This window comes from Poromitra crassiceps, assembly GCF_964638095.1.
Source record: "Poromitra crassiceps genome assembly, chromosome: 12".
In the NCBI taxonomy this organism is placed as follows: domain Eukaryota; kingdom Metazoa; phylum Chordata; class Actinopteri; order Beryciformes; family Melamphaidae; genus Poromitra; species Poromitra crassiceps.
In genome coordinates, this window is record NC_139632.1 from 11,740,110 (window position 1) to 11,766,036 (window position 25,927).

The 25,927-nt window shown below is 45.5% G+C and overlaps 2 protein-coding genes and 1 long non-coding RNA gene across 3 annotated transcripts in view; all 3 read right to left on the reverse strand.

Moving 5' to 3' along the window:
* Positions 1–1,811: 1,811 nt before the first annotated feature.
* On the reverse strand, positions 1,812–8,531 carry LOC310786022 (uncharacterized protein; the record flags this gene model as incomplete). Its single annotated transcript, XM_083647207.1, has 7 exons — positions 1,812–2,991; positions 3,191–3,276; positions 5,389–5,573; positions 5,671–5,732; positions 6,621–8,395; positions 8,460–8,482; positions 8,523–8,531. The coding sequence occupies 3 exons, from the start codon at positions 8,529–8,531 to the stop codon at positions 6,721–6,723; spliced, it is 1,707 nt and encodes a 568-aa protein (XP_083503333.1). The 3' UTR covers positions 1,812–2,991; positions 3,191–3,276; positions 5,389–5,573; positions 5,671–5,732; positions 6,621–6,720.
* Positions 8,532–18,049: 9,518 nt separating this feature from the next.
* LOC310786377 lies at positions 18,050–22,160 on the reverse strand. Its single transcript, XR_014553211.1, has 6 exons — positions 22,057–22,160; positions 21,156–21,364; positions 20,899–20,966; positions 20,520–20,695; positions 18,590–18,685; positions 18,050–18,141 (listed from the first exon to the last, which is right to left on the reverse strand). It is a non-coding gene; the product is annotated as an uncharacterized lncRNA (long non-coding RNA).
* Positions 22,161–25,775: 3,615 nt separating this feature from the next.
* Positions 25,776–25,927, reverse strand: part of LOC310786023 (uncharacterized protein) — a gene marked incomplete at its 5' end in the record, with an annotated part of 10,293 nt that continues 10,141 nt past the window's right edge. The window contains one exon of the mRNA XM_083647208.1: positions 25,776–25,927. This exon is cut by the window's right edge and continues 1,427 nt beyond it.

Consider the following 25,927-nt stretch of genomic DNA (forward strand, 5'->3'; position numbering starts at 1 on the left):
AGACGGCCAGACAGATTTTTCCTTTGAAGATCTCCTCGCCTTCATCACCGGAGCCGATCACCTTCCTCCTCTCGGCTTCCCCAGATCCATCACTCTGCGTTTCTACTGCCAGGTCTGTACTCAGGTCATGTGACACAGACCTCTCACTTGAGGCTAATGGAATAATTGAAGTTGCCACATCACTTTAAAATACTACTGTACAGGGAGAGCCATCCCCATCTTTTCACCAGTAGGAGAGAAAACTGCTATAAGCTCTGCATGGGGCAAGCAGGGGCGATGTGTCTTTCTCACGTTTTTGGCACTTGTGATTTTGCTCAGGTCAGTCAGATACGGTCTCTGGCTCCCCCTTGTGGAGCCGTGTGGCAAGTTATACTGTAATAACTGCCGGATAATGAAAACGAGTTACCCTTTTATATTATATTGAGATTTATATAGGGGAGGAGACAAGAATAGCATCAACAATCTCCTACAGGTGTTAATAGGGGAAAATGAACAAAAAAACACTTTGCTGGTAACACTTTATAATGTTCAGTAGTAGGTCTAAGTCATTTATAAGCTATTAGTTAATGATGAACTAATGATGGACTAATCATTTACAAAACATTAATATACATTTGTAGATTATTTTTTTTATTTTCAGTTTTAGCAATATGAACAAAACAAACTAACAAGCTCAGACACAGGAAAAGAAAGGAACATTTGTAGATTATTAAGTTGTAAGTCATTCAAAGTTTTTATATTCCAACCTGTCTCTATACACATTTGTTAATCATGAACAAATGATGAGCAAATCATTAGTAAATGAAAAAAATCATTAATAGCTTATAAATTACTTGCTACTAAACATTATAGTGATACCGGAAGGCAATCATATTAATTTACTTATATTGACCCTATAAACAATTTTGCCCGCTCAGATTGATATCTGGTCTGGCCCATGGACTATAACTCGTGTTGTGATTTTCTGGCCGTTTTAGTCGTGCATAAAAGTTGACATAGTTTCAACTTTTCAGCGCAATGAGCCGAGTAGCACCGCTTGTCAATGTCTCACTTGGGCCGGGCAGCCAATCAAATCAAGCAGAAGGCGGGCTTTCCTTCCTGTTTTGATGCCGTTTGATGTGGTAGGATCGAAGGGACAGAGGAAAACACATGAAAAGCTGATATTAACGGTGTTTAACCAGCTTGCACATGCAGCCCTGTCCACATGTGCACCAAGCTGTTTCGTCCAAACACAATCTGTCGAGGCATTTTTGAGTCGGATGCACCTGTAGTTTTGTGTGATCGCCCCCTAACTCTACAATTATGTCAAATGGCAACACTTCCCATGCTGGGGGCAATAATGGCTTGAATCCGCTTTTCCAGGACAGGAACACATCATGTACACGTCTGCCCCACGCCTCCACGTGCACTCTGGAGCTGTACCTGCCGAGGGGGGCGGGCAGCACCGCGGGCCTGTGCACGCTGCTGAGCAGAGCCGTGCACGAGGCCCTGGGCTTCACACGCATCCAGACCGAGGGAGACGGAGACGACGGCTGCTCGGAAGTGAAGTGACATTAAAGGGGACTGTGTGGTTCCTGCAGGATATTAACAATGTGACTGAGAGAAGATGACAACATCACAGTTGGTTCCAACTAGCTGACTGCTGAAGTGCCACCAGGTCTGTGAGTGGTTTGTTTCTGACGTCAAGAGTGTAGTTACATACGGTCATGTGACGATTGGAGAACCTTGATCAATGTTTGGATCCGTGTTTGCGTTTATTGAAGCTTAATATTCACACGCACACAAACAGGCTTTCTGTTCACCTACATTAATTTATTGAAGAAATGTTTTGCATTATTTAACAGTAACAATTTCACTTTGTATCTTCATTGTTTGTATTTTCATGAAACAATTTTTAGGCAGAAAATGAATCACATTTTAAAATTTTACCTGTCGTTGCATATTATGCCTTGAAATCATACTGAATAAAGCTTTTTTTTATTGATTTACTTATTTTTTGATTATGTTAAATGTTCACAAGAGTGAGCAGTAAACAGACATGCCCAGTTGTTCAGTGCATCTTCCATCATGGAAACATAAAACACACACGTCACTGTCTAGCCTGTTATAGATATTAGATATACTGTAAGGGGCATCCCATGCAGACTGCTACTCTCCTTCAGCATGTGAAAATCCTTCATGTACATTCAGATTATACTATTTACAGGTGGGAGGTTGGCCTTGACAGTTCTGAAGTGGCCCGACCTCAACTGAAAGACACTGCAGACAAATTGACACACTAAACGTCCATTTAACAAAGTCTAGTGTCCACAAGGACAATAAATTAGATAGTATACAAGCTGAATATATCCAATATTGATATTGTGGGAGAAACTAGATTCTCATTTAGTGTAGGTGGATGTTCAAGGTGTGGCAGTCATGCACAGTTGCACATGGAATGATATCCTTGGCAACCTTGGCGCTTCATCTGGGTATGAGGCGATTTGCACAAAGAGCTTCCTGGTTGCCAGATTTGCCAGCATAGCAGCTAATCCTGTTATTATAAGCATACAAATAAACCGCATTGCTTGAACAACACTTCATTCCATCAGATTGGCTGGAATTTCCCATTGTATAGTAGAAGTGATTTGACAGACTAATGCATGTAGCGTCTTCCTGGTACAGCCCATAGTGTAATGTTGGAAATATCAGTTATTGTTTTTGATCTATTTACAGATTATTATGGATTTAATATGACAAAAGAGCAGACCACGTCAGCTTTAGATTCTGATCTTGTATCGGCCTCCATGTTTAAACCGTTAAAACAATGTCCCCAGCATAAATGACTACCCTTCACCTGCAGTCCTGATCCTTTAACGGACTACTGTAGTACATGTTTCTGTTCATTCTATTCGTTCACCTCTAGGGGTCGCTCTCTTTTTGAACCTCTCTTTGAATGCTGATCACTTTCACTGTGTGGACTGTTCCATTCAGGAGCTGGTCTCTGATGAACTGGAAAGAGAGACCACACAGAGGGCATCAGTCAATGAGCTCAGTTCGGCCTCCCAGTGTGAAGACATATGCAGTAGGCAGATCAGGTTAAATTGAGTTATCCGGTATCCTCGCATGTTCCATTGAGTTATCTTTGAAAATGGAAGATAAAGATCACTCACAAACATCTCTTTCCTGTACACCAGTCTCTCTCACTTACCTGTTCAATAAGCTCAATGATGGTTCCATTGCTGACCTCACCATGAGAAGTCATCTTGATCTGTAGATATGCCAGAACTGACGGGCCTGTAGGGTTAAAAGTAAAACATTACAAATGCCAATAAGTAACAAGACAAATAGCAAAAAAAACACTTAATCACACTTATTTCCTGGTATTTTGCTGCCATCTCTAGTGTGCTCAAACAAAACTGTTACAGTACATGCTTCACTCTGCTCCTGGAGCGGAGTAGAGTTTACTTGGCAAGTTTCCTAGTAAAACAAGGAAACAAGCACTAAACAAGGTGTATGAGAAGAATGGCTGTGTTTACAGTCATTATCTGAACCCACAGAGATTTATCAGTCATCCATCATGCCAGACTTGATGTTTGAATCCAAATTGGTCATTACTGTTGTTGAAAACAAATATATGTGAGGTTTCCATACCAAATTTCAAGCTGAGAGAGAGGCCGTCATATCTGTATTACCTGATCAGCCTGTGACGTCAGTCAAGCCCAAGCATGACGTCAGTCCTCCCTAGTATATATAGCGAGGGTTCTACATCACCCCCCACTCTGGCGGATCATAGCAGCAGCCGGCATCGCGGCTTCTCATTCCCCCTGAAACCATCCTCTGAAGCCATCATTTCACCCCACCCACCTCCCCAGTCCACCACCAACGAGTCTTGACTCCCGGAGAATCCCGGGGGGGGGGGGGGGGGGGGGGTTCTCTCTAGCCCAAATAGATGCCGCCCTCTCACCTAAAGAGGAGCGCCATCTTACAATGGAGTCATACGCCAAAGTACTTGCCATGCACGCCACTTGCTAAATAAAGTATCTTGTTAAACCTTACCGACCGGTCTCTCATGATTGATATATATATATATATATATATATATATATATATATATACATACATATATATACATACGGTATACATACACACATATATCATTTTTTTGTCCTTGCCCTCTTGGACTGGCTCTGGAACTTTACTGTTTTAGCAAGCAACTTGGAACTTCAACAATTAGACTTTTATAGCAGCAATTTGGATATCAGGCAACATATCTGTGAACAAGCCACGCATACACAATGATGAAAAAAAGTTTCAAATAAAAATTTTACAATAAACAGCTGTCTGCAACCCGTTCTCACTCCGAGCGCGTAGCATATTGACGCTTTGTCCCGTCCCTTGTGCGTCGCTTGTTACTAACATGGTACCCTTGAGCGACACATGAAACGACTTGGGCTTTCCGACTAAACTCAATGCAAACCCATGGAAGTAATCTTTGACGCTTATGGCAACTGCTCCCCCATTAGCCTAACTGCTCTCCCATTAGCCTAACTGCTCCCCCGTTAGTCAAGTGCTCCCCCATTAGGGTCTGGAGGAACTAACCTCTCCCAGACCCTAACCCTAAACCTAACCTCTCCCACCCCCCATGCCTAAACCTAACCTCCCCCAGACCCTAACCCTAACCCTAACCTCTCCCACCCCCATGCCTAAACCTAACCTCCCCCAGACCCTAAACCTAACCTCTCCCACCCCCCACGCCTAAACCTAACCTCCCCCCAGACGCTAATGGGCGAGCAGTTGACTAATGGGCGAGCAGTTAGGCTGATGGGGGAGCAGTTGCCATAAGCGTCAAAGATGACTTCTATGGGTTTGCATTGAGTTTAGTCGGAAAGCCCAAGTCGTTTCATGGGTCGCTCAAGGGTACCATGTTAGTAACAAGTGGCGCATAAGGGACGGGACAAAGCGTCAATATGCTACGTGCTCGGAGTGAGAACGTGTTGCTAATGCACACACTAATGCAGAAAACAAGCATCTAAAACTTATGAGAATTCTTTTTTAAACACAAATCTAGGATGCCTCAGACTTGCATCATGCTGTACACAACATCCCCATGAAATTATACATGACTAAATAAAATTCAACATTTTTGTGCGATGGCACATAAGAGGGCAAAGGTTCAGGGAGGAAAACATCATGATAACACTATTTTCCTTTTAGTGTTGTCCAACATGGTGACATGTCCCTAGTAATCACTCTACAAACACCCCATGACCAAACTATGTTGAACTTTCTTGGCTTACTTTCGCCCATTTGCAAGGCTTGTTATGTTTTCCAAGTATATCAATGATAGATAGCCCAACTAAAATCCAAAAGAGAATCAAAAGTATAGTCTCCTGAGGAGTCGCATACCTTGGGGTGGAATTGTACTGGGAGCAGCTGTAGTGACAAGTGTGCCATCCACAGAAACAGTGCTGGTGTCAATGTCAAAGGTTGTAATGCTTGAAGCTGCATTGATCAAAACATTTCCAATCTGGGTCGTAGATATAGATGAGTCCGCGAAACTAACTCCGAAGTTATTGATGATCGATCCAGAACTGCAAATGGATTTACAGAAAAAAAAATTACTTCAATCATCATGACTTCCTGACCATTATTCATTCATTCTAGCAAAGCTGAACATAAACAAATTACCTGAATGATATCACTGTCAAGGAGCTGAAGGAGGGGAACTCTGCTCTGTAAAAAGGCTCAAGCTGCAGGAATAAAGGCAGGTTGCAGCATATTGGTTATATCTTAATGTTTTTTACCTTAGTCTTTTTAATTTCCAAGTCTAATTATACCATTTAATTTTCACATTGTTGAATTACACTATTCATTTCCTTTTCATACTGTAATTTTCTTTAGTTCTTTATTGATTACCACAGTAAAAGTGCACTGAGAGTGTATCTTTGTCCTTTTATATTTAGTTTACTTTTTAGTTTAATTTAGTTTATTAGAATCCCCATTAGCTGCATGCAATGCTTATACTGATGGAGGAATGATTGTTATTTATTTTTTCTTTGAACCCCCAGCAACTGGAATCAAATAAATGTCATCCCATGATACACTGGTATTCCACTGTATGATCCAGCATTGTGAAGTAGCCTACCCCTAGTGCCCCATTAAAACATACTGAAAAGATCAAGTCTAAGACTACCTACAATAATAAGAATGGTACAATGGAATTAGACTGTGGGGGAAAAAGGGCATTCGGAAACCTGAATATATTGAAGATGTCTCGCTAATAGTTTTTGCCAAACAATATAGCCCAGAGGGTGCACGCTATATTGCAAGCTGGATTGGAATCTGGGTAGCACTTTACATTACAGCTCAGTAACAACATGGTAATATGGTAATATAGGGGCATAATAGTGTGATAATAATTAAGTAATACGGTAATTAGGTAATACCATGGTTGTTAACACTGAAATCCCTTAATTGAAGCTCACAAAAATGCTTGTTGTTCATCATGAATTAAATTAAAGGAAGGCTAGAATATTATGTAGATATGTTAAGACATTTGTATACAAAAAACATTAGGATTCAGCAATCTATATTTTCAATCCTTTGATAAATGAATGACCTTGATCTCTCTGACTTACCTTTGTTCCTATCAGTGTGGCTCGATTTTCAAAATCTGAAGAGGTTGAATCCGCTAGATCAGATGTAAATGTCTCTGCAGATGAGAAACTGACTGAGAATCTAGTTAGAGCAGGTGTAGTGCTCATTGTAGTTGTTGGAGATGCAGTTGTGGTAGCTGGAGGTGCAGTTGGGGTAGTTGGAGCGGCAGTTGTGGTAGTTGGAGGTGCAGTTGTGGTAGTTGGCGGGCCGGGGCCAGTTGTGATAATTGGAGGTGCAGTTGTGGTAGTGGGGGCTGCAGTTGTGGTTGGAGGTGCCGTTGTGGTAGTTGGGGTTGCAGTTGTGGTTGGAGGTGCCGTTGTGGTAGTTGGAGGTGCAGTTGAGGTAGTTGGGGCTGCAGTTGTGGTAGTTGGAGGGGCAGTTGTGGTAGTTGGAGGTGCAGTTGTGGTAGTTGGCGGGGCAGTTGTGATAATTGGAGGTACAGTTGTGGTAGTTGGGGCTGCAGTTGTGGTTGGAGGTGCCGTTGTGGTAGTTGGGGCTGCAGTTGTGGTTGGAGGTGCCGTTGTGGTAGTTGGGGCTGCAGTTGTGGTTGGAGGTGCCGTTGTGGTAGTTGGAGGTGCAGTTGTGGTAGTTGGGGCTGCGGTTGTGGTAGTTGGAGGGGCAGTTGTGGTAGCTGGAGGTGCAGTTGTGGTAGTTGGCGGGGCAGTTGTGATAATTGGAGGTGCAGTTGTGGTAGTTGGGGCTGCAGTTGTGGTTGGAGGTGCCGTTGTGGTAGTTGGAGGTGCAGTTGTGGTAGTTGGGGCTGCAGTTGTGGTAGTTGGAGGGGCAGTTGTGGTAGTTGGAGGTGCAGTTGTGGTAGTTGGCGGGGCAGTTGTGATAATTGGAGGTGCAGTTGTGGTAGTTGGGGCTGCAGTTGTGGTTGGAGGTGCCGTTGTGGTAGTTGGGGCTGCAGTTGTGGTTGGAGGTGCCGTTGTGGTAGTTGGGGCTGCAGTTGTGGTTGGAGGTGCCGTTGTGGTAGTTGGAGGTGCAGTTGTGGTAGTTGGGGCTGCAGTTGTGGTAGTTGGAGGGGCAGTTGTGGTAGTTGGAGGTGCAGTTGTGGTAGTTGGCGGGGCAGTTGTCATAATTGGAGGTGCAGTTGTGGTAGTTGGGGCTGCAGTTGTGGTTGGAGGTGCCGTTGTGGTAGTTGGAGGTGCAGTTGTGGTAGTTAGGGCTGCAGTTGTGGTAGTTGGAGGGGCAGTTGTGGTAGTTGGAGGTGCAGTTGTGGTAGTTGGCGGGCCAGTTGTCATAATTGGAGGTGCAGTTGTGGTAGTTGGGGCTGCAGTTGTGGTTGGAGGTGCCGTTGTGGTAGTTGGAGGTGCAGTTGTGGTAGTTGGGGCTGCAGTTGTGGTAGTTGGAGGGGCAGTTGTGGTAGCTGGAGGTGCAGTTGTGGTAGTTGGCGGGGCAGTTGTCATAATTGGAGGTGCAGTTGTGGTAGTTGGGGCTGCAGTTGTGGTTGGAGGTGTCGTTGTGGTTGGAGGTGCAGTTGTGGTAGTTGGGGCTGCAGTTGTGCTTGGAGGTCCAGGTGTGGTAGTTGGGGCTGCGGTTGTGGTTGGAGGTGCAGTTGTGGTAGTTGGAGGGGTAGTTGTGGTAGTTGAGGCTGCAGTTGTGGTAGTTGGAGGGGCAGTTGTGGTAGTTGGCGGGGCAGTTGTGATAATTGGAGGTGCAGTTGTGGTAGTTGGGGCTGCAGTTGTGGTTGGAGGTGCAGTTGTGGTAGTTGGGGCTGCAGTTGTGGTTGGAGGTGCAGTTGTGGTAGTTGAGGCTGCAGTTGTGGTTGGAGGTGCAGTTGTGGTAGTTGGAGGGGCAGTTGTGGTAGTTGGGGCTGCAGTTGTGGTAGTTGGAGGGGCAGCTGTGGTAGTTGGAGGTGCAGTTGTGGTAGTTGGAGGGGCAGTTGTCATAATTGGAAGTGCAGTTGTGGTAGTTGGGTCTGGAGTTGTGGTAATTAGAGGTGCAGTTGTGGTAGTTGGGTCTGCAGTTGTGGTAGTCAAGGCTCCAGTTGTAGTGGACCCTTCAGTTGTAGTTGACGCTCCAGTTGTAGTGGACCCTCCAGTTGTAGTGGACCCTCCAGTTGTAGTGGACCCTTCAGTTGTAGTTGACGCTCCAGTTGTGGACCCTTCAGTTGTAGTTGACGCTCCAGTTGTAGTGGACCCTCCAGTTGTAGTTAACCCTTCAGTTGTAGTGGACCCTTCAGTTGTAGTGGACCCTCCAGGTGTAGTTAACCCTTCAGTTGTAGTGGACCCTCCAGTTGTAGTGGACCCTCCAGTTGTAGTTAACCCTTCAGTTGTAGTGGACCCTCCAGTTGTAGTTGACCCTCCAGGTGTAGTCAGGGCTCGAGTTGTAGTGGACCCTCCAGTTGTAGTTAACCCTTCAGTTGTAGTGGACCCTCCAGTTGTAGTTAACCCTTCAGTTGTAGTTAACCCTTCAGTTGTAGTGGACCCTCCAGTTGTAGTGGACCCTCCAGTTGTAGTTAACCCTCCAGTTGTAGTTAACCCTTCAGTTGTAGTGGACCCTCCAGTTGTAGTGGACCCTCCAGTTGTAGTTAACCCTTCAGTTGTAGTTGACCCTCCAGTTGTAGTTGACCCTCCAGTTGTAGTTAACCCTTCAGTTGTAGTGGACCCTCCAGTTGTAGTGGACCCTCCTGTTGTAGTGGACCCTCCAGTTGTAGTGGACCCTCCAGTTGTAGTTAACCCTTCAGTTGTAGTAGACCCTCCAGTTGTAGTGGACCCTCCAGTTGTAGTTAACCCTTCAGTTGTAGTGGACCCTTCAGTTGTAGTGGACCCTTCAGTTGTAGTTAACCCTTCAGTTGTAGTGGACCCTCCAGTTGTAGTTAACCCTTCAGTTGTAGTGGACCCTCCAGTTGTAGTTAACCCTTCAGTTGTAGTGGACCCTCCAGTTGTAGTTAACCCTTCAGTTGTAGTGGACCCTCCAGTTGTAGTTAACCCTTCAGTTGTAGTGGACCCTCCAGTTGTAGTGGACCCTCCAGTTGTAGTGGACCCTCCAGTTGTAGTTGACCCTTCAGTTGTAGTGGACCCTCCAGTTGTAGATGACCCTGCAGTTGTAGTGGACCCTCCAGTTGTAGTTAACCCTTCAGTTGTAGGTGACGCTTCAGTTGTAGGTGACCCTCCAGTTGTAGTTGACCCTCCAGTTGTAGTGGATCCTCCATTTGTAGTTGACCCTTCATTTGTAGTTGGGGCTCCAGTTGTAGTTGACCCTTCAGTTGTAGTGGACCCTCCAGTTGTAGTTGGGGCTCCAGTTGTAGTGGACCCTCCAGTTGTAGTTGAACTTGACAATCCAGTTGTAGTGGACCCTCCACTTGTAGTTGAGCTTCCAGTTGTAGTTGAGCCCCCAGTTAGGGCAGCAGTTGTAGTTGTTACTGTAATTGATACAGGGAATCGATACAGCTTAGTATCACGATATTTTGTGTGGCAATATATCATATCACACAAATGCCATGTATCACGATATTTTATTATATGAATTGTCAAGTGAACAGGACAGGTTTTTATAACAGTGTTGGCCAGTCTGTCTGCTCGACAATCCCATTTTGCTGCAATACAAATGATTAAAGTGAGATGAAGAGACTGTAAACTTTATCTCATTAGATAAAACAGACATTGAAAAAAAGTAATAAATCTCAATATATCACAATATCGCAAAGCTCAATATATCGCAATACTAGCATATTGCATTATCGTAATACTATCGTATTGTGACTTGTGTATTATATCGTGGGGCATCTGGTGATTCCCACGCCTACTATCCTATGATATATTCCTGCCCTCTCTGGGATTAACGTTTTGTATTTTTTTACATTTATTACATGTAAACACATGGATGCTTTGCTTGGTTACAATCATAATTTCTCAAACAATGCTACCAAACCAATCTGTAATGCACATTCAATAACCAGGGTCCTCATCATCTCCCTGATTAGCCAAACATAAATTCAAAGATGAGGAAAAGGCACCACATGCTGCATGCCTGCATGGTAGGATTTGTTTGTTTCACGTTTAGAGTTTATGATCAGGGTTGTAGTGTTCGAGGTCAAGTCAGAGTTGAGTCCCCATTACCCAAGTCTGAGTCTGAGTCAACGTGAACCTGCAGGTGGAACACACATGCCTGCCCTTGCACAAAATTGAATGTCTTAATATTGCTGCTATATCTTATGCCAAATTATTAGGGCTCATTTAAAAAAAAAAATAAAAAAAATTGTAAAATGACAAAATAGGAGGAAATGAGGAATCAAACATTTATCCATGCTTATTTGTCAGTAAAAAAAATATGGCTTTAACTGCTTTGCAACTGATCTTCCTGGAGTGCACTCAGAACACGGTATGCTACAAAGTATAGCGTATGCCAGGACAAAATATATAAAAACATAAAAGGATCTTGCGCCAGGGAGACCAGGTCCGCAAACCATGTCTGCCTGGGACGGACTAAAAGAGCCGGAGGCGCTGTTCCCTCACCCTGTCCAGCACCTGACGGATCAGGGGGGTCGGGGGAAACGCATAGAGCCCCTCCCTCGGCCACGCGTGCGCTAGCGCGTCATGACCTAACGGGGGCTGTCCTCCTGGATCGAGAACCACAGTGGGCAGTGTGTCGCGCGCCGCGATGCAAGAGATCGACGCGGGCGCGACCAACCCTGGCCCAAACCTGTTCCATCACCCGAGGGTGGAAGCACCACTCCGTATAACGGGGATTGACTCGAGACAGCAGGTCGGCCGTAACTCAGCCGTCCCGGCAGATAGACCGCTGACACTGAAAGGAGATGGGGATACACCCACAGGTGAATCCCCGCTATGGTTCAGCGCCCCCGACCACACACCGCCCTGTTTGTTCAGGTGGGCGATCACTGCCATATTGTCCGAGCGAATCAGAACAAGGTGCCCATGTGTGAGCCGCTGGAAGTGTTACCTCCGCAGGCTGGGGGGACTGCGGAGGCAATGTTCTCTTTCGAGTCTGGCCGCACGCGGACTTGTCCGGCAGTGCGGTCCCCAGGAGAGCTCCCAACCAACAATGGGCCCACGGCGCCATTGATGGTGGGCTTGTCCTGAAGCAGAGCCAGGCGAATCGCCTTCAGCTCTAGCACGTTTATGTGGCGAAGCTCCTGAGCCTCCCACCGGCCGTTCGCCGAAAAATGTCCGCAAATCGCACCCCCTCCCCAGAGGGAGGCGTCTGTGCGAATCACCATCCTGAGCGGGACAGGGCCCAACCGAGTACCTCTCGAGAGGTAACGGGGGTCCGCCCATATGGCCAGCGCCTGCCAGGCCTGACCTGTCAGAGGAACCCTGCGATGACGGTCCCCGGCCGAGTCCAGGCGAAGCCTGAGAAACCAGATTTGGACCACGGGAGCATGTGTAGCCTCCCCAGCGGGAGCACATGCAGTGCTGAGGCCATCAGGCCCAACACCACTGTGCACTGATGCACTGACACCGAGGGCACAGACCTAACGTCCTTGGCTTGCTGTCCGCACCGTGCGAGCCTGTCGCTCTGGCGGAAGGCTCGCAGGAAGTCTAGCTCGAGCCCCAGGAAGGTCGCCGCCTGCGCTGGGATGAGGCAACTCTTCTGCCAGTTCACCAAAAACGCTAAGGTTTGCCGGTGATCGGTCACCACCTTGGTATGTTCCGTGGCACGGACCCTCGAGTCGGCCGCTAAGAGAACGTCGTCGAGATATAGGAAGATGCGGATCCCCCTCGCGCGGATGGGAGCCAAGGCTGTCTCCACGCACACCGTGAGGGTTCGCGGGCTCAAAGACATGCCGAATGGCAAGACACAGAACTCGTAAGCCTTCCCCAGGAAGGAGAACCTCAGGTATTTCCTGTGTCTCCTGACCACGTGGACATGGAAGAACGCATCTTTCAGATCCCCGGAAGTAAGAAATCCCCGTCTCAACTCGTTGAACAGGCGGGGAAAGAGAGCATTCGGAACGGGACTTCCTCAGCGTCTTGTTGAGACGCCGAAGGTCCAATTTTGGACGCATAGAGCCGTCCTCCTTGGGCACGACAAAGTACCTGTGGTAGAAAACCCAAGCGCACATCTGCCTTGGGAACCGAGCGAATCGCCCCTTTGGCGAGGAACGAATAACCTCCTTGTGGAGTATGTCCATGGCCTTCCCCTTCCACGGCCGGATCGGGGGTCCCGTCGAACGTGGGTGTGGGCCTGGCAAACTGTAGAGCGTATCCCTTCTGGAAGGTGCGCCATAATGGGGACGGGGAACATAGATGCTCCCAGGCCTCGAGCCTGTTGGACAAGATGGTCTCTTGTGGCCAAAGGAGCGGAACCCGTCATGAGCATATTGTTGGGCACCGGGACCTTTTGATCCGGTACCCTGATGGGGGGGCGGGACGTGAGAGGCTACGCCCCCCTGCCGCATGGTCAGTTCCGTAGAAGCTGTGCATGCTGGGGGAGAACTTCTTACGCAAGCTCCGCCCACTGACGCGCCCCGTGGGTGTGTTGTATCGAAGTAACCCTCCCCCCCCCCCCCCCCCTGCCGTGCGACTTTCGCAGGCTGGGGGGACTGCGGAGGTAACGTTCTCTCTCGAGACCGGCCGCACGTGGACTTGTCCGACAGTGCGGCCCCCAGGCGAGCTCCCGACCAGCAATGGGCCCTCGGTGCCATTGATGGTGGGCTGTCCTAGGAGCCTCTAGCCAAGGCCAGGCCGTAGCCATGGACCAAGGCGAGCCTTGATGATGGGTATGAGACCCACTCTAAAGCTACAAGCCGCAGGCTGGAACTGAGCCCAGCCTTGGTGAGCCAACCGGTGGGCTTGACCTGAGCGCTGCCAACCGAGGCCAGGCCGTGGCCATGGACCAAGGTGCGCTGTGCCCCCTGCCAGGCTCCCTGCGCTTGCAGGGGGTGCTCCAACAAGGGAGTGCGACCCATGGAGAGCTCCCAACCACCCCGGGCCTTGGGCACCAAGCCCAGACCTTGGCGAGCTGTAACCCCTGCTGGACGCGTAGCGCCAGCAAGGGGCGGTACGTCTATTGTAGCGGAGGTAGCTCGCGCCCAATGTACTTAGCACACAGATACTAACTGCACGGGTGCACGCCAGCTATCTGCAACAATACTATCGTTCTGTGCTAAACAGTACTAATGCTATCTGCACGTATGCAAGCTAGCTTTCACACCCTTTTGAGAGCGGACCTTGGTCCGCTCTCAAGAGCTTAGCTGCGGCCCTGGGCATCGCCCCACGAACTGCTCCCTTGGAGGGCTCGCTCGTGAAGATAGCCCAGCAGCTGCAAGACCGAGGGTTCAAGGCGCCTGTGCAGCGTGCTCATGCCCAAGGCAGGACACGCATTTATCGTGCCGGTTCATACTCGGCCAATGTAGTAATACACACGGCCCATCCCCTCGCTGACTTTCCCTGCTAGTAGCAAGAGAAAGCAGGAAGCTAATCACTAATAGCAAGCTCCCGCAGGCCGCACCCTGTTAGCGGGAGTACCGTTTAAGCAAGCTAGCAGGCTAGCAAGAAGCACAGGCTAGACAGTAAGCAACCCGGAGGCTAGCGAACGTGCGCGTGCAACGGTAACGTAAGCGGCAATAGCCCAGCCCGAAGGGGAGGCAACAATACCCACAACCTGTTAACCCGAGAGAACAGGCATGAACAAGCCACTAGCTAAGCTAGCGTAAGCACTGAGAGACAAGCGTGCGCTAACACAAGCCTGCGCACAAGCCGGTGCAGCGAGTCTCTACCCTGAGTAACACGGGGAAGCAAGCGTGACCTCAAGCAGAGGCCAGCGGCCCGCGAAGCTAGTCAATCTCAGAAGAAACTCCTCAGAGGGAGTTACAATCTAGTAGATGCTATTTGCACGAGGCAAGCAACACTTAGCAGACAAGCAAGCTGGCTAAGATGGCGTAAGAACTGAGAGAAGCGGACACAACTTTTAGCTAGCGTACTCGCTCAGCTAATATCTCAGAGGGCCCCCTTCGGGGCCGACGCCAGTAATAGCTACACTACAAGCAGTATGTGCACACATTCATTTCATTGTGCCGGTCGTAACCAGCCAGCGTAGCCTCACAGCTAACACAGCACCTAGCTGTTCCCCCCTCTCTCTGCTAACAGGAATAACGGGGTTACCGTGTAAGCTATAGCCTGCAACGGTAAGAAGCTGGAGTGCTACACAACACTAGATACTGGCTGCACGGGAGCAAGCTAGCTATCTAGCTAACTGAAGAGCATGGCTTCTAGCTACTACTCTCGCTTAACGCGCGCCCTACACAGAGGTAGCTGGTGCCTAAAGTACTTAGCACACAGACACTAACTGCACGTGTGCACGCTAGCTATCTGCCACAAAACTGGGTGCGTTACCCTGTCTGGGGACGCAGCCAGATAGCTGGAGTGCTACAAGCTAGTCCAAGCTAGCTGCACTGAGCAACTAGCTAACTATCTATCTAACGTTACTCCTGGAGTAACGTGCGCGCTCTGACAATATAGCCGGCGCCTAATAACAAGCACACGGACACTAACCACACGGGTGCACGCTAGCTTATCCGCAAGAACTGGGCTAACTAGCCTATTGTTCTAGTGCTACACTGTAAGCTAATCGCACGTATGCAACCTAGCCTAACAGTTTTGAGCGCGGACCTGAGTCAGCCCTCAATCCGATAACGCTGCCCCATCGGGGAACGTTACACAGCTACACGGCGGTAGCAATAAAACAGTTAACTAAAAGAAGACACTCTTAGCTTTTAGATGACTTGATCCGACGCCGCTGGTGGAGAGAACAGGATCGGGTCCCCGAAGCCTGCTTTACCTCGTTCCACGCAAACCTCTTCAAGGTGGGCAAATAAGATGGAACGAGCCTAGTATCTAAAGCTATGTTAAGAGCGCTAACTCAGAGTTAACCGCGGAGCTTTTGAAAACACGTCTTCTCAGTGGCTGGAAGAAACGTAAAGTGGCTATCCCTGGGCTGACAGGACGTGACGTAGTCACGTGGATCCGCGTCAGCCCCAGGGGGGCACCACGCCACCTACGGGTGGGTGGTCGGTTTTAATGAAAAGTAATTTTGGAGCAAAATGACAGTCTTCCATAGGGCTGCGTACGCAGCGTTGTAGGCACTAGTGAGAGCTTGAGTTCGAAATGAAGTAAAACAACAAATTACTGTTGTTGCATGTATATACTGTAGTATAATCTGCTCTGAGAGCAGCATTGTTTCTGGACCCTCTGGAAGCAAGAAAAGTGCCCTGGGAACAGCAAATGACTGTTGTTGCATAGTATAATCTGCTCTGAGAGTAGCATTGTTTATGGACCCTCTGGGTACAGCAAAAGTGCCCTGGGAACAGCAAATTACTGTTGTTGCATGTAGTGGAGGAGTTGTGGAGCATTGCTAGCTAGCTACGATTTAAACCGTTGATTGAAACACTGCAATTCAAGGCAGAGAAGTTGCACATTTAAGCTGAACAGCTAGTTTCAACATAGCAGTCAGACGCACTCCACGAGAGGTGTTGCTGCATCAACAGTCCTGTTCGGCGGGGCAAGTGTGTAGGAGATATGTATGACATTGGCGGCCCCCTAGGCATCGCCTTGTCCCTTACCAGATTCCTTCTGAGGGACATGTCAGGTTCCTCCTCTGGTTCTGTGCTCCGGACGGGTACACAGGACCTGTGTGGATTTCCTGTCCCATTCATTCAACTTGTTGCCTGTCCGACTACATTTTTGTTTGGGGGGCTCTGTGTTCATTGTTCATCTTCAAGAGGCCCTTTTGACCCTGTCGTAGGGTTAGATGAGGGTAACATTATGGTTTTCACCCTCCCTTCAAGCGATGAGGGTGTGTCATTTCCTGTTACCGTTGACATGTTGCAATAGCAGCCATATTGTGTTGTTTGTTTCATGCTGGTATCGCGGCAGGGGTATATTAGTCGGCGGCGGTGCTTTGCCTCTGAAGGCAAGAGAGCCTTCCAGAGGGCGAAGATGGTTTGGAAATATAACATAGGTTATGTCATAATAACTATAGTTCTAAGACCACCATCTGAGCCCTCTGGACTTGCATCTGCCACTATTGTGTCGCGGAATTGACCGGTATGAGATTTCAGAGCGCCTGCATATTTATGCAGGTGACATCAATCACCCCATTGGCTAATCGGCTGAGGTGCATGCAAATGTTCAGTGTGACTGTCCCTACGTGGATTGTTAGAGAGGGCGAAGATGGTGGTCATATAACTGGTTATAATGACATAACCTATATTTTCCACAGTGCTACACATGGCATCGAAACAATACTGAAGAAGAGATGTATTTCATTTTTACAAACTAGGAAGCATCTTCTGAGTTTGCTACAGTAGTGTCAAGAATCTTGAGGTTTGTCACAAGCTGGTGACAAGCCATTCTACTAAATGGCCGTCCTTGAGAAATTCTGTTATTCATTCAGCATTCACTGCCATGTTTTTTGCCGTCTGGGGTTATAATAAAGACTAATGTGAACTGAAGCAAGTTACTGTATAGTGACAAGCATTTTCATTGAATGCCAGATAGTTCACAGAATAGCTCATCCTGCCATTGCGCTGTTGAAATGTTGTGAACTGTATAATCCTACTGAACAATTTGACAGATGTTGTAAGGTCCCTAAGGTAGCACAGTTTTGTTTGCAACTTTTCAATTCAAGTAATTATGTAAAATTATGTTTCAATAAGTGGAGTGAAATTTAACCTAATTTGTTAACTTACCTGTTACTGTGAGGGAGTCAGTATCAATAGTGATGTTGAAGGTATTGTTGGGGTTATTCACAGCTTCTGTCACAGCCGCCACAATGGAGTCAGGCTCTGGGATAGATGAAGCTGGAGCATTCCTATTGAACTCAATCCCCACTTCTGCTTCAGTGTTTCTGAATCCAGCCCCTCCACTGGCACTGCATCACAAATGCCAATATCATAAAGTCAAGAGTCAATTTATGAAAATGAATAATATGTATATCTTATTCAAATATGTAACATATAGGTGTACAAATATAGAAAACGTATTCATTATCCACATAGAAACATACATTTACTTATGGCACGCATGTAATATCAGATGCTTTAAAAGAAGGTAGAATTTGAAGTTTACCTAAAAAATGCTATAACAAATGTGCGGACGAAGAGAACGCCATATCTTTCACTGAAGATTTGATCGAACTGTAAGAAGAAAAATGCAAAAATTAGACGTATTGGGTGGATTTCAAATAGAATGTTTGCCAAATGAAATAAAATGGAAAGGTACATTTCATGTGAAATTGCATCTGCATTAGAATTAATTAATTTCAGTTGCAATGAACAGTGTATTTGCTTAAAACAACACCAACAAAACCATTAAACTATTCTTACCATAGCAACAACTGCCACTTCAAGAGCTTTGAATTGTGTGGTCTCGGGGTCAGCGAGTTCTACTGTGAATGGAACTTGCATCTTTGATTTGAGAACTGCAACTGCAGCTGTGGTAGTTGTTGCTGCAGGTGTAGTTGCAGCAGCTGTAGTGGACCCACCAGTTGTGGTTGATCCTCCAGTTATTGAACCTCCAGTTGTTGTTGAGGCTCCTGTTGTTATGCATTATTATCATCATTATGATTATGATTATGATTATTATTATTCGTATTTCAGCTTCAAACTATAATGACTAAACTCACTATGGAAATTACTGCTCATACTTTACAGCTCAAAAATAATATTTTTAAAGCTTTAAAAAAAATCACATGCAGCAACAGTAGCAGGTAGCAATTCTAAAATGACAAAATAGACGTGGTAAAAAAACAACTTAACCACACTTATTTCTTGGTATTTTGCCACTATCTCTAGTGTGCTCAAACACAACTGTTACATGCTTCACTCTGCTCCTGTAGCTGAGCAGAGTTTACTTTGCAAGTTTCACATTAAAACAAGGAAACAAGCACTAAACAAGGTGTATGAGAAGAATGGCTCTGTTTGCAATAATTCTCTGAACCCACAGAGATTTATCAGTCGTCCATCATGCCAGACTTCACCCACCAGTTGTTGATCCACCAGTTGTTGATCCACCAGTTATCGTTGACATGCCAGTTGTAGTTGCAGAAGCTGTTGTGTGAGCAAATGTGGTGGGAACAGCTGCGGTGTTTAAAAAAAAAATCAATAATAAATTAGTTACATTGTGAGTTGTTAGTTCAATTGTGAGTTCTTAGATCTACAGTAGATTTAATTCAGTGACTGTGTTTCAACCAAATACAGGAGTAGAGATTAAATACCATCAGCATACACCACCTGTAGCCAATGTTACTACCATACTATAATTGGAGAGCTATGTGTCAGTGTGTGCTCAGTTCAGCATCTTCAGAGTCCCCACCCTAGAATAACACAAGTAACTGTGCTTCTGGGAACAGCAAAGTACTGTTGTTGCATGTATAGTATAATATGCTCTGAGAGCAGCATTGTTTCTGGACACTCTGGAAGCAAGAAAAGTGCCCTGGGAACAGCAAATGACTGTTGTTGCATAGTATAATCTGCTCTGAGAGTAGCATTGTTTATGGACCCTCTGGGTACAGCAAAAGTGCCCTGGGAACAGCAAATTACTGTTGTTGCATGTAGTGGAGGAGTTGTGGAGCATTGCTAGCTAGCTACGATTTAAACCGTTGATTGAAACACTGCAATTCAAGGCAGAGAAGTTGCACATTTAAGCTGAACAGCTAGTTTCAACATAGCAGACGCACTCCACGAGAGGTGTTGCTGCATCAACAGTCCTGTTCGGCGGGGCAAGTGTGTAGGAGATATGTATGGTGGCCCCCTAGGCATCGCCTTGTCCCTTACCAGATTCCTTCTGAGGGACATGTCAGGTTCCTCCTCTGGTTCTGTGCTCCGGACGGGTACACAGGACCTGTGTGGATTTCCTGTCCCATTCATTCAACTTGTTGCCTGTCCGACTACATTTTTGTTTGGGGGGCTCTGTGTTCATTGTTCATCTTCAAGAGGCCCTTTTGACCCTGTCGTAGGGTTAGATGAGGGTAACATTATGGTTCTCACCCTCCCTTCAAGCGATGAGGGTGTGTCATTTCCTGTTACCGTTGACATGTTGCAATAGCAGCCATATTCTTGTGCGGTGGCAGTGTTGTTTCATGCTGGTATCGCAGCAGGGGTATATTAGTCGGCGGCGGTGCTTTGCCTCTGAAGGCAAGAGAGCCTTCCAGAGGGCGAAGATGGTTTGGAAATATAACATAGGTTATCTCATAATAACTATAGTTCTAAGACCACCATCTGAGCCCTCTGGACTTGCATCTGCCACTATTGTGTCGCGGAATTGACCGGTATAAGATTTCAGAGCGCCTGCATATTTATGCAGGTGACATCAATCACCCCATTGGCTAATCGGCTGAGGTGCATGCAAATGTTCAGTGTGACTGTACCTACGTGGATTGTTAGAGAGGGCGAAGATGGTGGTCATATAACTGGTTATAATGACATAACCTATATTTTCCACAGTGCTACACATGGCATCAAAACAATACTGAAGAAGAGATGTATTTCATTTTTACAAACTAGGAAGCATCTTCTGAGTTTGCTACAGTAGTGTCAAGAATCTTGAGGTTTGTCACAAGCTGGTGACAAGCCATTCTACTAAATGGCCGTTCTTGAGAAATTCTGTTATTCATTCAGCATTCACTGCCATGTTTTTTGCTGTCTGGGGTTATAATAAAGACTAATGTGAACTGAAGCAAGTTACTGTATAGTGACAAGCATTTTCATTGAATGCCAGATAGTTCACAGAATAGCTCATCCTGCCATTGCGCTGTTGAAATGTTGTGAACTGTATAATCCTACTGAACAATTTGACAGATGTTGTAAGGTCCCTAAGGTAGCACAGTTTTGTTTGCAACTTTTCAATTCAAGTAATTATGTAAAATTATGTTTCAATAAGTGGAGTGAAATTTAACCTAATTTGTTAACTTACCTGTTACTGTGAGGGAGTCAGTATCAATAGTGATGTTGAAGGTATTGTTGGAGTTATTCACAGCTTCTGTCACAGCCGCCACAATGGAGTCAGGCTCTGGGATAGATGAAGCTGGAGCATTCCTATTGAACTCAATCCCCACTTCTGCTTCAGTGTTTCTGAATCCAGCCCCTCCACTGGCATTGCATCACAAATGCCAATATCATAAAGTCAAGAGTCAATTTATGAAAATGAATAATATGTATATCTTATTCAAATATGTAACATATAGGTGTACAAATATAGAAAACGTATTCATTATCCACATAGAAACATACATTTACTTATGGCACGCATGTAATATCAGATGCTTTAAAAGAAGGTAGAATTTGAAGTTTACCTAAAAAATGCTATAACAAATGTGCGGACGAAGAGAACGCCATATCTTTCACTGAAGATTTGATCGAACTGTAAGAAGAAAAATGCAAAAATTAGACGTATTGGGTGGATTTCAAATAGAATGTTTGCCAAATGAAATAAAATGGAAAGGTACATTTCATGTGAAATTGCATCTGCATTAGAATTAATTAATTTCAGTTGCAATGAACAGTGTATTTGCTTAAAACAACACCAACAAAACCATTAAACTATTCTTACCATAGCAACAACTGCCACTTCAAGAGCTTTGAATTGTGTGGTCTCGGGGTCAAGGAGTTCTACTGTGAATGGAACTGCCACCTCTGATTTGAGAACTGCAACTGCAGCTGTGGTAGTTGTTGCTGCAGGTGTAGTTGCAGCAGCTGTAGTGGACCCACCAGTTGTGGTTGATCCTCCAGTTATTGAACCTCCAGTTGTTGTTGAGGCTCCTGTTGTTATGCATTATTATCATCATTATGATTATGATTATGATTATTATTATTCGTATTTCAGCTTCAAACTATAATGACTAAACTCACTATGGAAATTACTGCTCATACTTTACAGCTCAAAAATAATATTTTTAAAGCTTTAAAAAAAATCACATGCAGCAACAGTAGCAGGTAGCAATTCTAAAATGACAAAATAGGGGGGGACTAGGAATCATTGAAGAAAGAAGTAGGGCGTGCACATCCGCTTGAAGGAGGTGCAGGACAAAAGGCAAATTAACTTAGAAAATAAATAGAGTCCGCACACTGATATTTAGTCAGCTCCCAGGTCAGTTTATTTGACGTTTCGACCAAACAGTCTTCATCAGAAACCCTAAAACCTTTCTGATGAAGACCGTTTGGTCGAAACGTCAAATAAACGGACCTGGGAGCTGACTAAATATCAGTGTGCGGACTATATTTATTTTCTAGGGACTAGGAATCAAACATTTATTCATGTTTATTTGACATTTATTTTTTAGGGGTTTAATTAACAGCTTTGCAACTCATCTCCCAGTCCACTCAGAACACTACAAAGTAGTGTATATGCGAGCACAAAACAAACTGTATAAAATATTTAAAGGATTAATCATGATGCGTCATCAAAGCCATAAATAATATCACCTGTGATGAAATGTGTAATGAATAGTTACCTTGGCCAGCAGACGCATGGAAATATCCAACCAACAAAATCAAACAAAGTATTTTTCTGTCCATGTTGCTTTACAGCAGAGACCAACACTGGGTCTGTGCTGAGTGCTGCGCTTGCTTTGAGGGTTGATCCTCTGTCACCTCTGGAGGCACTTGAAAGTTTTCATAACCTGAAAAACAAGGTTAATCACGCTAAAAGCAAGCTGTCATTGAATTCGTGATCCTTGTAATCCATGTAATCCATGAGGTTTTCAGTTGTTTCTGTTTGACCCTGCCAACATCATCATACCATTGAAGAAAGCTGCGTGACCTTCCACGCAGCTTTACACTATTGTTCCAGCTCTGAACCAACAACCTTCAATCAGAAAACCAGTGTATCAGTTCCTTGTACTTTTAGTTTCCTGCTGGACTGTGGTTTTTCATCAGAGAAACTGCAATTTCCTTAACGGAAGACATCACACATGGTGCGCTGGAGCTGCAACAGACTTGAGGGGCAGCTGTTCTTGACCTATGACCTCACAGCTCTGGAAGACGGGAAGTACTTCTACGCGGGCGCTCTGATTGGCTGGTCGCTGGCTCAGGGCGGGCCCGGCCCTCTCTCTGCACCATGATCTGCACTCTACCTGGTAATTTCTGTTTGAGACTTGGTTTGACTGAATTTAGCAGTATGGGGATAATTGGATATGAATCTGCTGTGCATTGTATTGTCACAGTTGATGTGTGGCCGGAGTCCCTCTCTGGAAGACTTCAGCTGGAGAGACGTGGTTGGTGTTGATGCACAGATCAGATTTATGTTGAATACAGAAGTCGAAACACTCAACTCAAACATTCAGTCAGCACTGTGTATACCCAACAGTAAATAATGAATAGTAGAACTATGACAATGTGCCCTGCTCTCCCCTACTGAGAGAAATTTTACACCAATAATAATGTCTTTCTCCTTGTTCAATCAGACGGCCAGACTGATTTTTCTTTTGAAGATCTCCTCGCCTTCATCACCTTCCTCCTCTCGGCTTCCCCAGATCCATCGCGCTGCGTTTCTACTGCCAGATCAGTAATCAGTTCATGTGACACAGACATCTCACTAGAGGCCAATGCTAATCAGATAGTTGAAGGTAGTAGAGACAACTGCTATAAACTCTGGAGCAAGCATGGGGAATGTGTCTTTCTGAAGTTTTAGGCACCTGTGATGTTGCTCAGGTCAGTCAGATACGGTCTCTGGCTCCCCCTTGTGGAACTATGTGGCAAGTTATACTGTATACTGTAATGAAAACTTTGCCAAATGTAATGAAAATGGAGTAAAAATGTATAATTGAAGGGAATACATAATTTAAACTACACTCGATATGTGGGTTGGTTATGGGATGTAACATATTTTTAATTATGTAACAATAACATTGACTAATTATGCAATACCTGCTGAAATAATTCAATTATTCTAATTGTTAGTATTATTAATACATCATCAGTTTAAACATATGCTGAACTTTTATGATGGTAATAGACTACTTGCACAACTCCACTTCTTCCTGAAATGAGTAGGGCATCTTGGTTTCCTGTCCTACACTATTGGATGAACTGATTAATGTCAGATGTGCCTGACTGCTGCAGTCACAACAACAGTGATCAGGCACACCTGACATTAATCAGTTCATCCAATAGTGTAGGACAGGAAACCAAGATGCCCTACTCATTTCAGGAAGTAGTGGAGTTGTGCAAGTAGTCTATTAAGTTTGATAAATGATGTAATGGAATTTACCACAATAACAGGTTTGATTGCATTGTATTACTGTACATTATCCAGTGTTGTTACAGTATCAGTTGCTACACTCTAAATAATGGTACTCTCTCACTGTTGCCACACTTCCTTTAATATTATAGTGAGACCTTTTGATTGTTTCACCCTCAGCTCAGTACATCCTATCCAAACAGACAGAGCGTTCTTCAGCTCATGTGAAGCATCAAACTCAAACGTCCCCAGCACGGAGACGGAAGAGCCTAGCTCTAGCCATCATAATAAACACCAGTGGCTTCCTTGTGATTAATATCACTGTGTGAATTTCCCACCTCATCTGTCTGCCAATGAAAACCCAATGTCACCATGGCAGGAGTTTACTTGGCACCAGGGGCGGACTGGGATCATAATTCAGGCCGGGCATTAGATACCAAGCAGGCCAGGCCGATACGGGCCGACGTGCGTGCCGTCGCCGGCGAAAAGTTTGGGCCGTTTGAAGCCCAATTTGGGCCATTTGAAGCCCAATTTGGGCCGTTTGATTTTTTTTTTTTTTTTTTTTGTGCAGGCCAGGCCAGGCCAGGCCAGGTCAGGCCACCGGGCATTTGCCCGACGTGCCCGATTATGCAGTCCGCGCTTGCTTGGCACCTGTTAGCACAGTAAGCACCCAGGTTGTCTTGTTTTGTGAAGATGAAAAAAGTGCATATCTCACCATGTGACAGACAGTGACACTGCAATGTATCGTGCCATTTGTTGCCCTATACAGCTTTAAAAGATGGCTGATGGCAATCAAAAGCAATCTTTAGGGTAGTAATTTGCAGTGTGTGTGAGTATTTATATTATAGTACCTGTCTGTTCTCTCTCATTCAGTTTTTAATATCAGCTGCAAGTTACACCCCTATATTATATTATATTATAGTATATTATATTTTATTATATTATATTATATTATTCAGAGATTTATATAGGCTAGGTGGAGGAGACAAGAATAGCAACTACAATCTCCTACAGGTGCTAATAGGGGAAAATTAACAAACAAAAATGCTGCTGTGGAAAGGCTATCATATTAATAATATGAATCATATAAATTTATATTGACCCTATAAACAATTTTGCCCACTCAGATGGTACCAATATATCTGGTCTAGCTCATGGACTAATAGACTATGATGACTCGTGTTGTGTTTTTCTGGCGGTTTTTAATCATGCCTAAAAGTTCAAGTCACACCACTTGTCAATGTCACACTTGGGCCAGGCAGCCAATCAAATCAAGCAGAAGGCGGGCTTTCCTTCCTGTTTTGATGTGGTAGGATCGATGGGACAGAGGAAAACAGATGAAAAGCTGATATTAACAGTATCCAGGTCGCACATGCAGCCCTGTCCACATGTGCACCCAGCTGTTTTGTCTAGGCATTTTTGAGGCGGATGCGCCTGTAGCGACATTGTGATCATCCCCTAACTCTACAATTATATGTCAAATGGCAACACTTCCCATGCTGGGGGCAATAATGGCTTGGATCCACTTTTCCAGGACAGGAACACATCATGTACACGTCTGCCCCACACCTCCACGTGCACTCTGGAGCTGTTCCTGCCGAGGGGGCCGGGCAGCACCGCGGGCCTGTGCACACTGCTGAGCAGAGCCGTGCACGAGGCCCTGGGCTTCACATGCATCCAGACAGAGGGAGACGGAGACGACGGCTGCTCGGAAGTCAAGTGACATTAAAGGGGACTGTGGTTCCTGCAGGATATTAACAATGTGACTGAGAGAAGATGACAACATCACAGTTGGTTCCAACTAGCTGACTGCTGAAGTGCCACCAGGTCTGTGAGTGGTTTGTTTCTGATGTCAAGAGTGTACAGTTACATACGGTCATGTGACCATTACAGAACCTGGATCAATGTTTGGATCAATGTTTGTTTTCATTGAAGCTTAATATTCATACGCACAGACACAAACAGACTTTCTCTTCACAGTACATTAATTTATTGAATAAATGTTTTGCAACAGTAACAAGTTCACTTTGTATCTTCCTCGTTTGTATTTTCACAAAATGATTTTTAGGCAGAAAGAAAAATCACATTTTAATATTTTCATTACCTGCTTTTTTCATTTATTCACTCTAAAACTTATCTTTTGA